The 17890-nt window shown below is 42.9% G+C and overlaps 1 protein-coding gene across 1 annotated transcript in view; it reads left to right on the top strand.

Annotated features, from left to right (window-relative positions):
- KIF26B (kinesin family member 26B) overlaps positions 1 to 17890 on the top strand; it is a 290490-nt gene that overhangs the window by 251920 nt on the left and 20680 nt on the right. The window contains exons 11-12 of the mRNA XM_064648644.1: positions 11443 to 11605; positions 12737 to 16169. Of these exons, the coding sequence (XP_064504714.1) occupies positions 11443 to 11605; positions 12737 to 16169 (3596 nt within the window). The remainder of the gene's footprint in view (positions 1 to 11442; positions 11606 to 12736; positions 16170 to 17890) is intronic.

Here is a 17890-nt window from a genome sequence, read left to right as displayed (position 1 = left end):
GATAAAGAGCCTATTGAAAAGCTTGTCTACTCAATGGTATTATAGTGGGCAAAATAAATATAAGAATCCATTTAAAGGGGGAGTGAAACTTCACATAACATGAAAAATGAATGTGTCTCATTAATATTTTAAATTGCTGCATGGGTGAAGAGAAATATATTTGATACGGTTTATCTCCTCTTGGTTTAAATAGCAAATATATCCATTAAAATATTTATACATCAATTTTGCCACTTTTACTTACAATACATAGTACTTGCCTGAGTCTGGGGTCCCTCAGGTTTTATTTAGGCTCATGTGTGTATGAAGTATGGCAGAGCATGAGAGATGTTAAAGAATCATACATTTACTTTCCTTATGCCCGTATTTATAGATGACAGAATTCCCACTGTCCTACACCAGCTGCTAGATTTGGACCTGTTCTGCCAAAACTGTCGTCGTACCTGCCTGTGGTTCTGCAGTTTAATTTCAATGCCATGTATTTGACTTGAGAAGAGATTGGTTTAGTCTTTGTCTCGTGTATCCTGTCACTAAATCTGTAAAAGCCCAGTTCAGACTCTGAAGCATATGGGAGCCTTTCTGGAGATTTCAGTGACTGCTGGGTTTGGAGCACAGTGCCATGGGTTTCAGTTAATAAAATCTCAGTACTGGGGCTTGTTTTTGAACATCACTAAACCCTGGCACAGGTAGAGAATTTTCATCTGTGATCTTTAATTGCCATGCAAGTCGCTATCATCACTGCTGTTGCTCAGACTGTCCCATCACATCTCTAAATCAGCCAGTAGTGTGAGCAGCTCAGCCCATCTCTGGATGAAAGTTTTGTCTGTCTGACGGCCATTCATTTTTATGTCAAAGGACTTCTTGGTCTCTCTCCAGTTCCTAACAAGGTCACCCCACCCATATTGATTACTGGCAGTACAAATATAGATGCCAAGGACTTGCAGGCCAGAGAGCATTCTGTTCATTAGATTCTGCAAACATCATTGCAGGTATCTAAGAAACTTATTTTGATCCTAAAATTATATATTGAGTGGTAAAGTGAGTTCTTGAAGCGCAACCAGCTTTTTAGTCCCTTTTGTTTTTTAAAGAAACAGGTGTAGTGGAGAAACTCAGCTTTCTTACTCTTCTTGAAAGAGAAAGAATGTGTAAACAGCAAAGTCCATACTTAGCCCCTGTTACTTACCCACATTTTTGAAAAGACAGTCATGCATGTTGCCTAGGGTCTGTGTGTATTACCTGTACATGCCAGTATAGTATTCCTTAATATAAGTCACGGGTTTTTAATTTGTAGATGGTTTGGAGCTGAGCAACTGAGGCCAATGTGTCCCCAGCTATTAAATGGGGACATCACACATAAAAAATTCCTCCATTTTGGAACTCGCTTCACCTGCTTAATTCCAATCCTAGGTTAGCAGATCACTGGGCTGCTGCAAAGTCCATCTTCCTTGCCGAAGGATTGCTTCTTTTATCAGGTTTTATCAGTTTCATGCTTTGTGAAGTAGACTTGGGAACTGTATGTGAAAAGGAACTTTAAAAGGTATTAAACTGATTACCAGAGAGAGAAGCATGACTTGGGGCTTCCGGCTGTATATTTTGCTTTAATGCTGATAGTTTAATATTTTCACTGCTTTGCTTTCAGTTTTGACAGCTTATAGTCAGGACCCACTTTCATGTAAGTGCATATTTTTTGGTCTGTTGATCTAAATGAGCAGTTCTAGGAGTATCAGCATCCCGAAAATAATATTTGTAACAACTTACCTCTCAGTTTGACATCCAAAAGGGTAAAAAAATTGGCCAAAAGTTTTCCTACTTTTTAGATTTTCTCTCATCTGTCTGATTTCTCTGGTGTGTTCAAGAGTGGAGTTTAAAAAGTTTCAGTCTGGTTTCTGTGGAAACACAAATAAGATTTCTCTCCATCCACCGAGCCATCAGTTCTCACAGTGTTTACAGAGGCTCACTAACTTTGAGCTTTTTATATTATTTTCTCAAAGTTTCTTCAAATTGGCCAACATTCTAGAAGTTTATTGCTGGAGGTGATAAGGCAAGCTTGTGTGCAGGTACATAGGCAGTGTGAACTCTTAAATCTATTCTTTGGGAATATATCTAGTGAGTGGCATAGCAGAATTAGAAATTTTCATATCATTACTGACAGCAAAAATCTGCTTTCTTTTTTCTTTTTTTTTTCCTTTCCACGCAGGAGTGTGTGTGCTTTCACTGCCCTCTGCTACAATGCTGAAGGGTATAGGAGGTTGGCATGTAAAATCTTACTTATCAAAATGTGAATTATTTCACTGAGTGACCTTCCCAGTTTCCTGGAAATGTCATCTGTTTACACTAGTAGCAGTGCCAACTGGAGTGGTTTGTAAAACTGAACAGCAGTCAATTTATTTTCAGGTACCACTCCATTTGGGATTGCAATTAGAATAACTAGAGCTGCTCTCCAGCACAGGAAACTGGGAAGGTCATGCTGCCAAATTGTTGGCATCTTGATGAAGGAGTGTAAACTACTGCTGTTGCTACTGCAGATCAAATGAGCCTAACCAGAATGAAGTAATTATGAAATCCTCCCAAAAGATCATGAATATTCATGGATCAATTACGAACATTTGAAGTTAATTTTCGTTTGAGGAAATAACCCTGGTATTCCACTCTTGGTACATATGAATCATAACACTCCTTGCAGGCAAAGGGCAAAGCTGTTTCTTGCTACTCGGGCTCATGGGTGCCGCTGTGTGCACAGCAGTGGCTGCCTCTGGCTGGGCAGAGGGTAACAAATGACTCGTGCCAGCCTGGTAGGTAGATGCTTATCTGCACTGAAAGGGGAGTTGAAGTTACTGCTGCCCTGCCCTCTTGGCAGGGGTTGTCACCCATGGGGGTTCTTCAGCACGTGTGAACCCCAACGATAAGACTGGCAGCAGCTCAGCTGCAGGGAGCTGAGGCCTTTTGAAAAACAAGCCCTTTGCTTGGCCTCTTGAATGCAGAGTCGAGAGCCTTGCTTTAATCTCCCCACTGCTTGGCCCCATTAAGGCAGTGGGAGCTGGGGGCATCAGTGCTGGAAGGAAAGATGTTGAGCAAGGGGAGTGGGACCTTCTCTTCATCATAATGGAGTGGTGCTGGAAATGCCCTCACTGTGTGTCTGCTCTGCTCCTGCCAATTTTAGCCACTAGAAGGGCTAGTATGAAAATGGTTTCCATAACGTGTCCTCAGGGACATGTCAGGGAGTATTTCCTTATGCTTTTTCTTGCTATGTGCCTTATAGGCACAGGCGCTGTCCAACTACATCCCAACCCTTCCCTTCCCAGTGCTCCTGCTGCACTGCCAGGGAGCAGGCAGCCCAGAGGAGAGGCAAGCAAGCTCCCAAGCTGCTCCAGTTGCTATTCCATAGCAGATATACTGTTGTCTTCTCATATAAAGAAACCAAACTATACAGATAGGCTGAGGCAAACTTGTGGTTGCTGTAATGCTTCCAAGTAAGGGAAACAAAGGGAGGCATGGGAGAGAGAGGGCTTTTTCCTTCCTTTTATAAGTGTACCTTGGTAGAAGTTAGCACATGCAGAATTCTTAAATTATTTAAGATCTGGATCATTATAGGTTTTAACTGTATGATTTTTTTATCCTATAAATTGTAGTTTACCTATTGCTCACATTTTCTTATCAAGTGGCATTGACAGTTTTGGGGGATCTGGCTTGAGCTCCAAGATAGAGTTGCTGAGCCTAATTAGCTCCCTGGATTAATTGAGCTTTGGTTTTTCAGCTAGAATTTATTAGGAGCTGGCACTCTAATGAGGCAGACCAGTAGGATCCTTTTCTTTTTTATTATCTTTGAACTTTGTTTGCATGTTTTTAATGGTTGCTTGTGAATGGCATTTGGTTCTGTGCTGGGAGTTGGAGTACAGAGGAGAGAGGGATCAATTTTTTCATTTTCAGTGTAGACTTCTCTCTGAAAACATCACTGGTCTCCAGTAGAGCTGCCCTCCCAACCACCTCCCACCTCCCACTGCACAACTTGCTCTTGCAAGTGCTGAGCTGCATGACTTTAAACTACATTTTGATCTCTTAGCTCTCATTTGAGCAATACATTGACCTGTAGATAAGGGTTTATGTCTTCACTTTGGTATTGCCAAAATGCAAGTGAACCAAACCACATAAATTCACGAAGCTCGGGAAAAGACTGCAAGGAACTTTTTTCTCATTGAGTTATTGAGTTAAATGAAGGCCAAGTGGCTTCAGCTCCTTTGCTGGCACAAGGCAGAAATGAGAAGATGGAGGAGACATCTTTCTCTGTGCATCTTCAGGGCTAGTGGTGTGCAGCTCAGAGCTGGGCTAGCAATGTCAGAAACCATGCACTCTTTGGTATGTAAAAGTAAAAGTGAAGTTGTTGTGTGATAGCAGTAGCTTTATTGTGAGAGTTCTACTATGGATAAATCTGAATTGCTGAGATGAGGTAGCAAAAGGACCTTCAAGAAGTAGGGTACTTTTACATCATCTTTGAATAACAGGGCACTCCTTGTCTGTTTTGTGGCCTGTTTAAGTTTCATCAGCTTTGGATCAAATTTTGTACAAAAGTTACAGCTCTTGAATGAGCCCCTTTCATGGTGAGAGGGAGAAGAGGCCAGACTTGGGAGAAGAGGCCAACCCCCACCTGGCTACAAGCTCCTTTCAGGTGGTTTTAGAGAGCAATAAGGTCTCCCCTGAGCCTCATTTTCCCCAGGCTAAACAACCCCAGCTCCCTCAGCTGCTCCTCATAAGACTTGTGCTCCAGACGCATCACCAGCTCCATTCCTCTCTGGACATGCTCCAGCACCTCAATGTCCTTCTTGTAGTGAGGGGCCCAAAAACTGAGCTGATTTGAGTTGCAGCCTCACCAGTGGGACTCTGTCCTTCTCTCATTGATTTTATTTTCTCTCTTTGGTGAAAAGAAACAAAAAGACGCTATTTTGTGCATCTGCCATATGCTCATGTGTTGAACATGTCAAAACCACAAGGATTGTTCTTCAATATGAAATTTCCTCTTAAAAGACAACAATTGTAGGGGGAATCCCCCTACATTTTATATGCATTTTGTGATAGTACAATTTAAATGTAAAACCCGTACTTGGCTGCAGCAATACCTTTCTCCTGCTCTTGACCTCTTGACTGCTGCAGTATCACATCCCTTCCAGATGTGGTTGTGATTTTCCCAGTACATGAACCTAAGCACAGTATCCCCTCAGCATAGTCCTTTTAGCTGGCTCTCCCTCCCCCTGTGCAGTGAGCACAGTGTTCTGGGTTGTACTAGTGTACTTAATACAAGATAACTAACTGCAGTTGCAGTGGAAATTTCTGCTTTGCTTTATTTTCCCTTTAAGGCTAGCGAGCTTCCACCTGGAACAAGTTCATTATCTCCCCAATGCCTTCTTTCACCAGGTGAAGGATTCCCCAGGTTAAAGGTTCAACATGTTACTCATCTTTCTTCAACTGCCTTGGTTCGTTCTGCTAACACAGCCAGGCTTACATGGCTGAACCACCAAGGGCTTTATGACTCCGCCTAGCCTCATTTTGCCTATGCCTACATACATTGCTCCCATTTCCTCTCTCCCTCTATCAAAATTATTAACAGAAAGGAAAGACATAACTAAGCAAACTATACTGGGTCGTTGTGAACTCAGCTGCTACACACCTGTAACATCTGCTGTTGGGTTTGTTCCTTTTGAGCTATAAACTCTCCTCTGTAGAGATTATTCCCATGCAATAAGAGCCAAAACCAAATATAGTCTTTATGTGATTCCCTTGTCATGTAAGCATTTATTACTGTGAATAAAGCAGTGCATCAGCTCAAAGGAGCAGACTTCACGATCAAAAATAACTGCCATAGTTACTGAGATTTTTCCTTTGACATACCTCTATAAATAATTAGATTACAAGACACCTGAGGGCATACATCATCTGATGCTGTAACAATAACACCTTGAGCGAGTTGACAACTCTCTCCTTTTGGCCAAGTGCCTAGGAAGACACTAAGGTATATGATTAATAGAGAGCACAAACACAGCCTTGCACTTCCTAAAGCTTAACTATACTATTGTATTGTCTCTCTTGTGGAATGTTATTATTCCTATTCCTAATGGTGCTGCTGTAGTTGTTGAATAGCCAAAATCCTCAGAGCAGCAGAGTGAGAGGAAAGGGAAGACAAAAAAAATGTTAAGGTGGTCTTGGGAAAGACCAAAACAAAGCATATAATACAATTGGCTAAATAATTCCACAGAAAAAATCATTATTCTAACATTTCAGCTGGATATTCCTCTCCAGTATTGCCTTCTTTTTATGGAACAATTCTGTGTTTGCGTCTCCCATACACAGAATGAAATGCTGAGCAATGAAAACTCCTGTGAATTTCCTGAGCGTAATATTTATTCTTACTGCTTCATTTTCTATTCATGAATTCTATTTTGCAACCCTAAACAAAAGCAATTACCGTTTGCCTCTTTTCTGTGTAGCTTACTTTGAACACATTGCTTGCACGGATTCTTGTCAAGCTGGAGGACCTGGCAGAGGAAAATCCAGGAAGGCACTGCCCATGTTACACCCCCTCACCCTGGCCTACACCTCAACTGGGCACTGTGATTCATGCAGCCATGTCAAATAATGGCAGAGTTATGGGATTCCTCTGCTGTGTATCAGTGAGCAATTAGGGGGACTTCAGAGGGTAGAGGGGCCTTGGAGGTCAGGCGACTACAGTGAAGAATGTTAGTGGGAGGAAGAGGGGAAGAAAGAGGAGATTGATCCTGGAAGAGTGTCTAGCAGTGATGCTGGAGAGTGGCAAAGTCTGGTGCAGCTGGTTAGACCACTGCAGGATGAAACTGAGCTCTGCCAGGCTGTTTAGGGGAGGAATTAGGGGTGAGTGTCATGATGTGGGAGTAAGAACAAGCAAGAAGGTTAGATGAAGAAACCCCTGGATAGACACTGATAGAAGAGAATAGGATTGTTTGACGAGAGAAGAGCATGTCAAAAAGGACATGAACACGTTAGAGCACAGCTTTCCTACAGCACCGCAAAGGATTGTGATGCTCCTGAGTCTCACTGCTTTTCTATAGGCAGCAAATACTAGCAAAACCCCATGGTAAATTGTGAGTCATGTTCTCCTTCTTTACTGCTTGTCCAAACAAAAGGTGGCAGCTGGCGGCTGCTGCTGCCACCAACTAGTTCAGCAACTGAGGCTATTTAACATATAGGAATGTTCCAGGCTTGCTGGAGTCTCATTGAAGTGTAACCACAAATTCACGTGAAATTACATAAAATACAAATAATACGAGCATTTGGATTTTGAAATCAATTGCTACAGGGGCAGGAAATGTCAAAATTAATGGGCTATACATTGTGTTGTCTGTTCAGGATTCCCCCCAAGTATCATCTTTTTCAAGGCAGATAAACGACTTGCTTTACACATGAATTGAGACTGTACAGCAATGTGGTCATTGTGAATAAAACCTTCCCTGATTTGTAACAGAAACTGGAAGGCATATGGAAACTGGGATTGAGGACTGTGGGAGTGAAGGAAGGTCTTCTGAAGGGAACTGGTACTACGTTCAGAACTAGCTCTGCCAATGTGTTCCTAAAATTTTTAGATGGGCTACTAATTGTATGTTCCTGGTTTTTTTGACTACCCAGACTGAGAACCATCTGACCCATTTTATGTTCAAGAGAAGTCAAAGTTAGCTGAACGTGAAAGACTATGCAATGATCAGTATTCTGAAAGATTGGTGCTTTACACCAAACACTTGTACTTAATGCTTCAGGTATGATCAGAGGATTATGTACCTCGCCTCAGAGGCATTAATCAGATACTGCATTGATGAACTCCAAAGGGAAAAGAAAAAATAATAAAGAGCCTTTGAAGAAATCAGTTGTTCTGTTTTCTGAGATGAATATGTTTAGTCATATCAGTGGATAATGGACAAGTCTGTCCATTGCAAGGTAAGGATTAAATGAAGGACTAAATAATTTATAGTTCAGTGAGCACTGTTTTTCCTGTGCAGGGATTGAGGTAGGGGTCTAGTGTAAAAATAGTATCTAGTCATGAAATTAAGAATTTTGACTTAACAGCACTGTAAGTCCTTCAGCAGCTTTTGTAATATGAGAGGGTGGAAATAACAGAGGAGAAAAAGGAGCAGAATGGAGAAGCAAGAAGCCCTCAAATGGAGGGCTGTTACTCCATGGAATTAACTGAAGATTTCTGCCTGGGAATCTTCTGTGCCACACCTGCAGACATACTTCATAGAGACATCTAAGTTTAGTTTCCTGCCCACAGAGGTCCTTCTTCTGGAATTTTCCAGAGTTAAAACTTTGCATACTTTCTCTTGGAGTTTTACCTGTGTAGCATGTATGAATAATATTTAGTAGCATTTTCCTGTAGCCATGATTATCTAAGGAGCTAGGCAAGAGAAGGTGTAAGAGTAATGTATTTTATTAGACCAAGTGATGTAATAAGAAAAAAATAAGGTGACTTTTAAATACTGAAAAAACTGCAGAATTGACTTACCAGTTATTGAAGTCTGAAGTGTGGTATCCTGACCACATCTTCATTTTTCTCTGTGTATTACATCCTCATATTCATGATAGGTTATGGTGAATTTCCTAAACTATAAAAACATTAGTTGATAGGATAGAAATTTATTTAAAATGAAGACAGGTATATTAAATGTTGTCATCGTGCTGCTCTGGCATATAGTTTTTATTGCTTTTGGAGCAGAATAGAAATAGACCTTTGGCATTCCTGAAGTTTCATCTACTATAAAAACATTGGTGCATTTCACTATGCTGCTGTGAGAAATCTGGGACGTTCTGCTAGCCAGCCTCTGCTTAATACAATGAGCAACATGCACGCAGGAGCAGCAGAACTTCTGTGAGCTTCTTCAAAATTTCTGTGTCACTTAGTTTACAGAGCCAGAGGATCAACAAAGGTCTTGCTTCTCAAAGCCCTTCCAGTGCAGAAGTGCAGACCTTCTCTTTGTAAAACTTCTGCTTTCACAGGAAATTTTGCATTTGCAAATACCAGCTCATGAATCACCTAATGAAACAATTCATAGCCTTCCATTTTTTTCAGGCAGAAATGCTATGTCAGCACTCAGAAGAACAAAGCATCTACTTTGTGTCTCACACTGTCTGTTAAGCAAATTTTAGTGAGACATCCAAAATATTTTACCAATATTTTAATTGAAGAGGATAGAGTGAGTTCAAAATTAAGCCACACATTTTTGTGTTTTATATTCTCTTTTATTTTCTTTCATTCCTTCCAAACTTAGTAGGTGGTATTGTGAGAGACCAGTGAACCTTGAACAGCTGAACTTGTCTTATGACAATGTCCAGAATTGACAAAAATCTGTGTTTCATAACTTTCTTCCCCTTTATTTTATTTTATTTTTAAGTGTACAGTAGTGACACGATGCTAATTATTTTTTCTGGGTGCAGAGGGAAGCTGATAGTCAAGATGCCGGCTGCTGAATGAACAAACTCTGAAATTAGAAATCAGTGTTGGCTGGGCTTTTTACTGCTAGGTCTCATGCTTTAATCATTGACAAATCTGCCCTTTAGTTCCCAACTGATATATGTCAGAGGATCATTTGAATTATATAATAGGTATTTCCTCTGCATTGTCATTCTTCTTGCATGTGTTTCAGTACAGGCAGATGGCACAGATTATTTTATATTCCTAATGCATATACCTCTAGGAGAGCCACACCTCAGTTTGCTGATGCTGGCTGCATGGGCTATATGTTCTCAGGAGACCAACATGTTTAGAAGGTATTCTTTTGCCCTTTCCTCTGTCATCTCATGTTTTGCTATGATAGAAGCATTGGCAAATGAAAGGCTTGTTATTGATTTCTGTGCAGATGTTAATAATTTCCGCGTTACTCTGCACTGGAGTGGCAGCAACTGATGTACAAAATTTGACATCTTAATTATTCCATGATGGAAAGGAGGGACACTAACCTGAGATACAGCAGCTTATTAACTCTGGATCTGTGGATTTAAAGCAGCCTTAGGTCACAAGTGAAATGAGTGAGGCTGTCTCAGTGTAGTCTGTATGGATATTTGTTTGCTTCTCAAAGACACCTGATGCCTTCACTGTGTCTGGAGCAGATGGAAGCAGAAATCCCAAAACGAAAAAATGTTTTACTTCCAGTATTGCTAGCCAAGCTGAAATTGTAAGTACTAGAAATCTCAGGAGATGCACGATTTATGAGCTCTCCAGAGTTATTGCTAGATGCATCAAAATATGCAACCCAAATGCTGCTGTTTATTAATCAAAAAGAGAGGTCCTAGAGTTTTGGTATTTGTCCATCAGTCCCAATCGGGTAGGCATAGGTTCAGTTCCCAGCAGTTGCAGCTTTATGAAGAGTTCCTGTGAGTTGGAAATGTCAAGTGAATGACCAAGGGCACACATGCACCACAGGTGATTAGCAGATATTGAACAGTGAGCCCCAAAAATCTGATCCGCAGCCACTGAAGGTGTTGCTATCATTGCAACAGTGAAAGCAATTTCTTTACCAATAGATAAATATCAAACTGTCGCTGTCTTTGTTTTCAGCTGTATGTAACTATCACCCACAACTTTTAGCATAGGAGAGGCTGTCTTCAAGAGGATACCATTTCCCAAGTAACCATCCAGTTGACCTGTACATCATGTAGATAAATGTCTCTTTAAAAATTGTATATTTTGCATTTCTGACTACAGGATTAGATGACCACCACAGAATTATTTTATATGCATCATCATGCTGTTAAAATTCATATTCTCAGTCCAGTCACAGACAGCCCCACAATAAGGCATCAGCATTTCAAAAGCTATCCGATGCTGAACAATAGAGTAAGTGGCAAGAAGAGAAAATTTGATTTCTGCCTCAGTGGAAGAAAAGATCTAATATGAAAGAACAATTGTGTGAAGTCTGAAGACTTGATTGTTTTGTATTTCACCAGCAGCATCCAAAATTGACTTCAGTGATTTAACTACTATTAACCTTGAGTTATCCAGTGCCCTGGAAGGCAAGAAAAAATTTATGTTCTCTAATCTAATCCACTACCCTCTTTGTCCTCCAGAGCTGGGCCAGGGTTTGCCTGCACACTCTGCATTTCCAAAGGGCAGCGGTTTGATGTGTGCTGCTTTAGCTTCTTAACAGTCTCCAGTGCTGGTCTGCATCTCTGTTTTGGCAGTGGTAACAGTGCAGGTAGGACTGAGACCAGAAAAAGACAGAAGGCAGGAACTGGGACAAGAATTTGACTTGTAGTCCAGCGTCTTTCAGCATGCTCAGCTGCAAAAGCAGCATAGCCTAAACCTGAGGAAGGCAACTAATTAAGATTCCATTAAAAAGAGGAGAAAATATCTTGCCAAGACCCAAGTTGCATCATGGTGGCCGAAATGAAACCTTGCTCGCTAATGTAGCCTTAATTCATTTTATTTTACAGAGACAGCAAGCTCACCATGTTGCTTCGAGAGTCCTTGGGGAATATGAACTGCCGCACCACAATGATAGCTCACATTTCAGCTACTGCAGGGAACTATGCTGAGACACTGTCTACCATCCAGATTGCATCACGGGTCCTAAGGATGAAGAAAAAGAAAACTAAGGTAAGACAATGTATAACTCCCTTGTGATGGTGGAGGAGGGAGGAAAAAGGATCCTGAAGGTTCCTTAATAGGGTAGAGCAAAATGTGAAAAATCAGTAATCAATTCCAAAGTGTATGGGTTGTATATACCCTGTCCTAGGCAAGTGTCACAGAGCACATGTCAGAGACTAGGGCGGGTAAATGCATCAGCTTCAAAGACAGAGGAGTGAGTGCAGTCATATCTACTGTAGGAGGTTTGTAAGCTGCCCTCATTTAATGATATAACTGTCAGAGAGCATTTATTTTCCATTATGCTCTTAGTGCTAATGAAATAATAAGGAACAAAACTGCTGCAGAGTTAAAGGAAATTGAGATTAATTAAGAATTAGATTCTCTATGCTTCTCAGAGAGAGCAGTAGCAAAATAAATGCAAAACAGTGTGTCCATTGCCAGCATTGGTGCCTTTTTTATTCCTACTACTTCTAAATAAGGGTGGTAGATTTTCCAAGAAACAAGTGAGAATGGGCTGTACCTGTTTTCATGTTTTAGAGTCCTGGTTCCTTCTATGAAGCTTATGGTGTGAATTGAGCAGAACGAGTGAATGTTATGTGTTTCACTTAAACTGACTGCCTAGAGATTGACAAAAGATTTTTTTGTCAATTGACTGAAGAGAGGCAAGTGAAGAAATTCGGTCCACACATTGTCACAGCGCTGTGTCTCCAGAGACCTCTGAGTGCATGTTATCCAATCCCACACACTATAAGTAGGACCAAAGAGGGTCATATGTAATGAGTTTTCTTGATCCCCTTCACACACACACACGCACACACACACAGAATCAGCAAAGGCTTTACCAAATATCTGATTTCTTTGGACAGACTCAACTAAGGGAGGGGTCCTAATTAATTTTTTTAGCATTTTTTTTGGAAGTCTCATGATTTTGAGTGGGACTCAGAGTTGAAGTGTTGGGTTCTCCATTGAACAATAGCTGCGTGTTTGCTGTAGGACTGTGGATAAGCAGCTTCAAAGCTCTGTGCCTTAGTTTAGAGATCCCAGTTTAGATGTGACTGTGACCTTTTTGTGTATGCAGTTTGTGCAAGGAGCAGCTTGCAATGCTGAAATATCATAGGCTCTCTTTCTCTCATATTGCAGTACACATCAAGTTCTTCTGGAGGAGAAAGCTCTTGTGAGGAGGGCAGGATGCGGAGGCCAACCCAGCTGAGACCTTTCCATTCTAGAAACACTGTTGACCCAGACTTTCCTATTTTGCATTTATCAAGTGATCCTGATTATTCATCCAGCAGTGAGCAGTCATGTGATACGGTGATTTATGTTGGTCCCAATGGCACTGCCCTTTCTGATAAGGAACTGACAGATAATGAGGGTCCCCCTGACTTTGTTCCCATAGTTCCTGCTCTGCAAAAGACCAAAAACGAGGGCAGGTTGGAGGAAATTAGTGAATCAGGACCCAGCACATCTGAAAGAGACTGCCTGAAGTGCAACACTTTTGCAGAGCTCCAGGAGAGGCTGGATTGCATAGATGGCAGTGAAGAGACTGACAAATTTCCCTTTGAAGAGATGCCTGCTCAATTTAGCTCAGACCAGATGTCTAAGTGCTCTGTCTCAAGCCAGCTGGCAGAACTTAGCCACTTACCAGAGTCAGATAAGGAAGATACGATGCCAGAATGTCAGCATCCTGATAGAGAAGCCAAGGAAAATATAAATGCAACACCCAGCAAAACTAAGAGAAATCACTCCCCTGTTCCTTCTGGAGCTCTTACTAATCTTTCAACTCCTTCTTCTCCCAGGAGTGTAACAGGCAGCTCTAGTAAAGAGCTTAGCTCTTGTCAGTTAGCACACAGCACCAGCTTGCAGAGTAGCAGAGAAGGGCTCAACACCTGTGGATTTGTGGAAGGCAAGCCTCGGCCAATGGGTTCACCCCGGCTTGGCATTGCAAGCCTCTCAAAGACATCTGAGTATAAGCCACCAACTTCTCCTTCCCAGAGGTGCAAGGTCTATACTCAGAAAGGAGTCCTGCCCAGCTCCACTCCCCCACCAGCTCCCCTGAGTAAGGATGCTGGGATGACATCTAGTGAATCTTTATTACAACCAGAAATTCGGACCCCACCTGTAGGCATGAGCCCTCAGATTATGAAGAAGTCGGTGTCCTCCAGCAATGGAGATTCTGAAGAGACTGTTCTCAATGAAGATCAGCAGCAAAGCATTTCTCCAGAATCCAAGAAGGAGATTCTGAGCACCACCATGGTGACTGTTCAGCAACCTTTGGAGCTGAATGGAGAGGACGAGCTGGTGTTCACTCTTGTAGAAGAGCTAACCATTAGTGGGGTCCTTGACAATGGGCGCCCAACCAGTATCATCAGTTTTAACAGTGACTGCTCAGTGCAGGCTTTGGCCTCTGGGTCTAGACCAGTCAGTATTATCAGCAGCATATCTGAAGATCTTGAATGTTACTCCAGTGCAGCTCCTGTGTCTGAAGTCAGCATCACACAGTTCCTTCCACTTCCAAAGCTGAGTCTAGATGACAAATCCCAAGATGATGGCAGCAGGCGCTCATCCATCAGCTCATGGTTGAGTGAAATGAGCACAGGGAGTGATGGTGAACAGTCGTGCCATAGCTTCATAGCCCAGGCATGCTATGGGCATGGGGAAGCTATGGCAGAACCCCCTGTCTCCGAGTTTGCAAGCACCATACAAAGTGCCAGCATGATTTGTGTAAGTGATAAACAGAAGTCAGTGGCTGACAACATGCTTATACTGTCGGAAATGGGGGAGGAAGCTTTCGGCAAAGTGCCACCCATCAAAGGCTGTAAAATATCAGCTCTAGGAAAAACTACTGTCACAATCAAAAACACCACAAGCCTTAGCAGCTGTGAAGGCTATATCCCAATGAAGACAAACATTACTGTGTACCCATGTATTGCTGTTAATCCCTTCAAAACACAAGACACTGATGATGCTGTACCGGCAGTAACTGTAGACCCAAAGGTTACTCATCCCCATGACAGGAAAGAATCTAGTGCTAAGAAGGATATCAAATTTGAAGACCCTTGGCTGAAGAGAGAAGATGATGTTAAAAAGGACAGCTCTGAGAGCAGCGATGGGCCAAGGCCTGACACAGCTGTGGTTTCAGCCAAGCCCGAGCACAGCACAAAGCAGTCCTCAGTGGACAGGTTTAGCACCAGCAGTGGGGATGCTTCTATTTCGCCAGGATCTGACAGTCTAAAAAGGATTGTGGATGGGTGTGAGGTGGCAGCATCTAGCTCTGCAACCCAAAGTCCTGTTCATTCCAGTGATGGCTTGAAGAATTTTAGCCTCCCTCGAGGCCTCCCGAAGGCAAGCAAGGTGGAGGAGTCTGACAGTCATCTCCATCCTACGGCCACTGACAGCAGTGGAGTCAGTTCTCCTGCCCTCCTCCTGTTTTCTAAGGCTAGTCTTGACAAGAAAATGGTGTCTCCCAAACACTGCATCCTCACTCGTCCCAAAGGGACCCCTCCTCTGCCACCAGTGAGAAAGTCAAGCTTGGATCAGAAGAACAGAGCCAGCCCCCAGCACAGTGCAGCCAGCAGCACCACGAGCAGTCCCTCCAGCCAGCCTGTGTCCTTCCTGGCCAGCTTCCCTGAGGAGCTGAATGCCAAACAAAAGGGCCCTGGAATTGATAGCAGTGTCAACAACAGCAGCAGCAAGCTCTTCAGTGCCAAACTGGAGCAGCTTGCCAGCAGGACCAACTCCCTTGGGAGGTCCACAGGAAGCCACTATGAGTGTTTGTCACTGGAAAGAGCAGAAAGCCTGTCGTCTGTGAGCTCCAAGATGAGCCCTGGCAGAGACACCACAATGCCCAGGGCTGGAAGGAGCCTCAGCCGCAGTGCCATGTCCTCACCCACCAACTCGGGCCTCTCCCAGTCAGCAGGTGCTTCCCCAAAAGCCAGCCAGTCAAAGATCTCTGCAGTCAGCAAGCTCCTGCTGGCAAGTCCCAAGGCCCGCAGCCTGTCTGCCTCTGCCACCAAAACGCTCAGCTTCTCCACCAAATCTCTGCCTCAGTCCGTAGGGCAGAGCTCCAGTTTGCCCCCAAGTGGGAAGAACATGTCCTGGTCAATGCAGTCCCTCAGCAGAAGCCGGGGCTCCAGCCTTGCTTCCAAATTGCCTCTTCGGGCTGTCAATGGGCGGATTTCAGAGCTGCTCCAAGGGAGTGCCAGTGCCAGAGGCTTACAGCTGCAGGGAAGCTCAGAGGCAGATGAGCGTGGGGGCCTTCCCGGAGATGAGAAGCCAGCTGTTCACATGCTGCCTTCACCTTACAGCAAGATCACCCCTCCTCGGAAACCTCACCGCTGCAGCAGTGGCCATGGGAGCGACAACAGCAGTGTCCTGAGTGGGGAGCTGCCCCCTGCCATGGGGAAAACAGCCCTCTTCTACCACAGCGGGGGGAGCAGTGGCTATGAGAGCATGATGAGGGACAGCGAGGCGACAGGGAGTGCCTCATCAGCTCAAGACTCCATGAGCGAGAACAGTAGCTCTGCGAGCGGCAGGTGCCGAAGTCTCAAAAATCCAAAGAAACGATCAAATGCAGGTAAGCTTGTGGTGGTGTGAAAGAGGGATGCAGATCAAAGCAGGTAACTAGTAATGTGGTGGGTAGGCTAGCTCTAAAGGTAAGCTAGTTAAATACCATTCTTAGCTGAGAAGAGAGGACAGGGTAAGTTTCGTAGGCTCTGCCTTGCTTCAGTTTGGAACATGCACAAATCCTTTGTGGTTTCATTGCCTTGGCAGTGGAGTCTCTCCCTCACCTGTTTCACTTAGGTTTACTTCAGATGAGCAAAAATTGGTTCGTAATGCCAATGACAGCCACATTCAAGTATTTATTTATACAAATATACTTGTGATTGATTCCCGAAAGATGCCTTTGTTAGGCCATGAAATTGTTACTCTTAGGCCAAGTAATTGTTACTCTTAAGCACTTTGGACACAGACTTCCTTCTTATTATGCACATTTTACCAGCCCAAGACCAGAGTCTTGCCAAATAGCTGTATCTGTTGTGAACCCAGTTTTTTTCCTTGTGTGCTCTGGATACCCAAAGGTGCAAGATGCCCTACATCTGAAACTGCTGAATTCTTTCTTCCTGCATAGAAGATGGAACGAATTGTACCCATGTGCCTTGAAAGATGTTATCTTGTGTCTGAAATTCTTGCTTTTTAAGTTTTGACTTGAGACTCGTTTCCCCACTAATTTATTGATAAAAAATAACAGATTATATTAAGAACAATATATAGGAACTACTGCACTGAAGGACTTGCAACTGAAACCTTTTCAGTGATCACGATACAAATCAGAAAGACTTCACCTTTGTTCAGATATAATCCTCGGTAGCTTTCACACTACATCAGGACTTTTTTATTAGATGGCAAGAGCCTCCTGTGTAATACCAAGAGTCTGTGCAGTTGCAACTTGTACATATTCCCACCAGAATGAGTTTCATAAAGTTGCAGAACAGGGATGGGGAGCATTCATGAGCTGGTCACCTCGCCTTTTTCCTGGACGCTGTTTTCCCAACCTGTAGTGCAAGTCCTGCCTAACCTACTTTTGAAAAAAATGCACGTTGACATTGGAACTGGTGTACACAGGTATGTGGAGTATCAGTGACTAATCCTACAGTGGCTCTGGCTGTCCAAAATTTTTTTTTCTCGTAGTTTTCCTAAGTCACCAGCCATTCCACTTGCTACAATACTCACCTCATTTGCAGTGAACAAACTGAGTAATGCATAACTCTCTCTTTCTTTGTGCTCTTGACTGTGGTGGCAGGAAGAACACGTTCAACACAGATGTGAATGCTATAGATACCGCTATTAAAACAATATCCATAAATGCATGGCTGATTGTACCTGTTCAGAGTATGCATCTGAAAGTGATCACTCTACATACTGCAAACCCAGATGAAGTGATTAAATAATCTTTCTGAAGTTAATTTTGCATCCTGTGAAAAAATATCTTTCCTATCCCTTCAGTTTAAGTGGTAATAATTTGATTTTCCTCTTTCTGAGGAGCTCTTCCTCTAAAAGCTCCTTTCAAATATAAACTTGCAAGAAAAATAGGGATGATTTGTGTGTTGTGGAAAAGGAAAACAAAGCTGTCCACAGTGATGGAATTTGTGTGTGCATGCTGACAACTGGATTGTGCCTTGTGGAGAAGCTGCCCATGTAACATAGACTTTTTCCACAGGTCATTTAGATGCAAAAATTTATCAAGTTCTGTGAAAACAGGCAGCTGTGCAGATGAAGGAACAGATTAGACACTAG

The sequence above is a fragment of the Pseudopipra pipra genome, chromosome 3 (genome assembly GCF_036250125.1).
Source record: "Pseudopipra pipra isolate bDixPip1 chromosome 3, bDixPip1.hap1, whole genome shotgun sequence".
NCBI lineage: Eukaryota > Metazoa > Chordata > Aves > Passeriformes > Pipridae > Pseudopipra > Pseudopipra pipra.
This window is presented reverse-complemented; position numbering and strand designations above follow the sequence as displayed.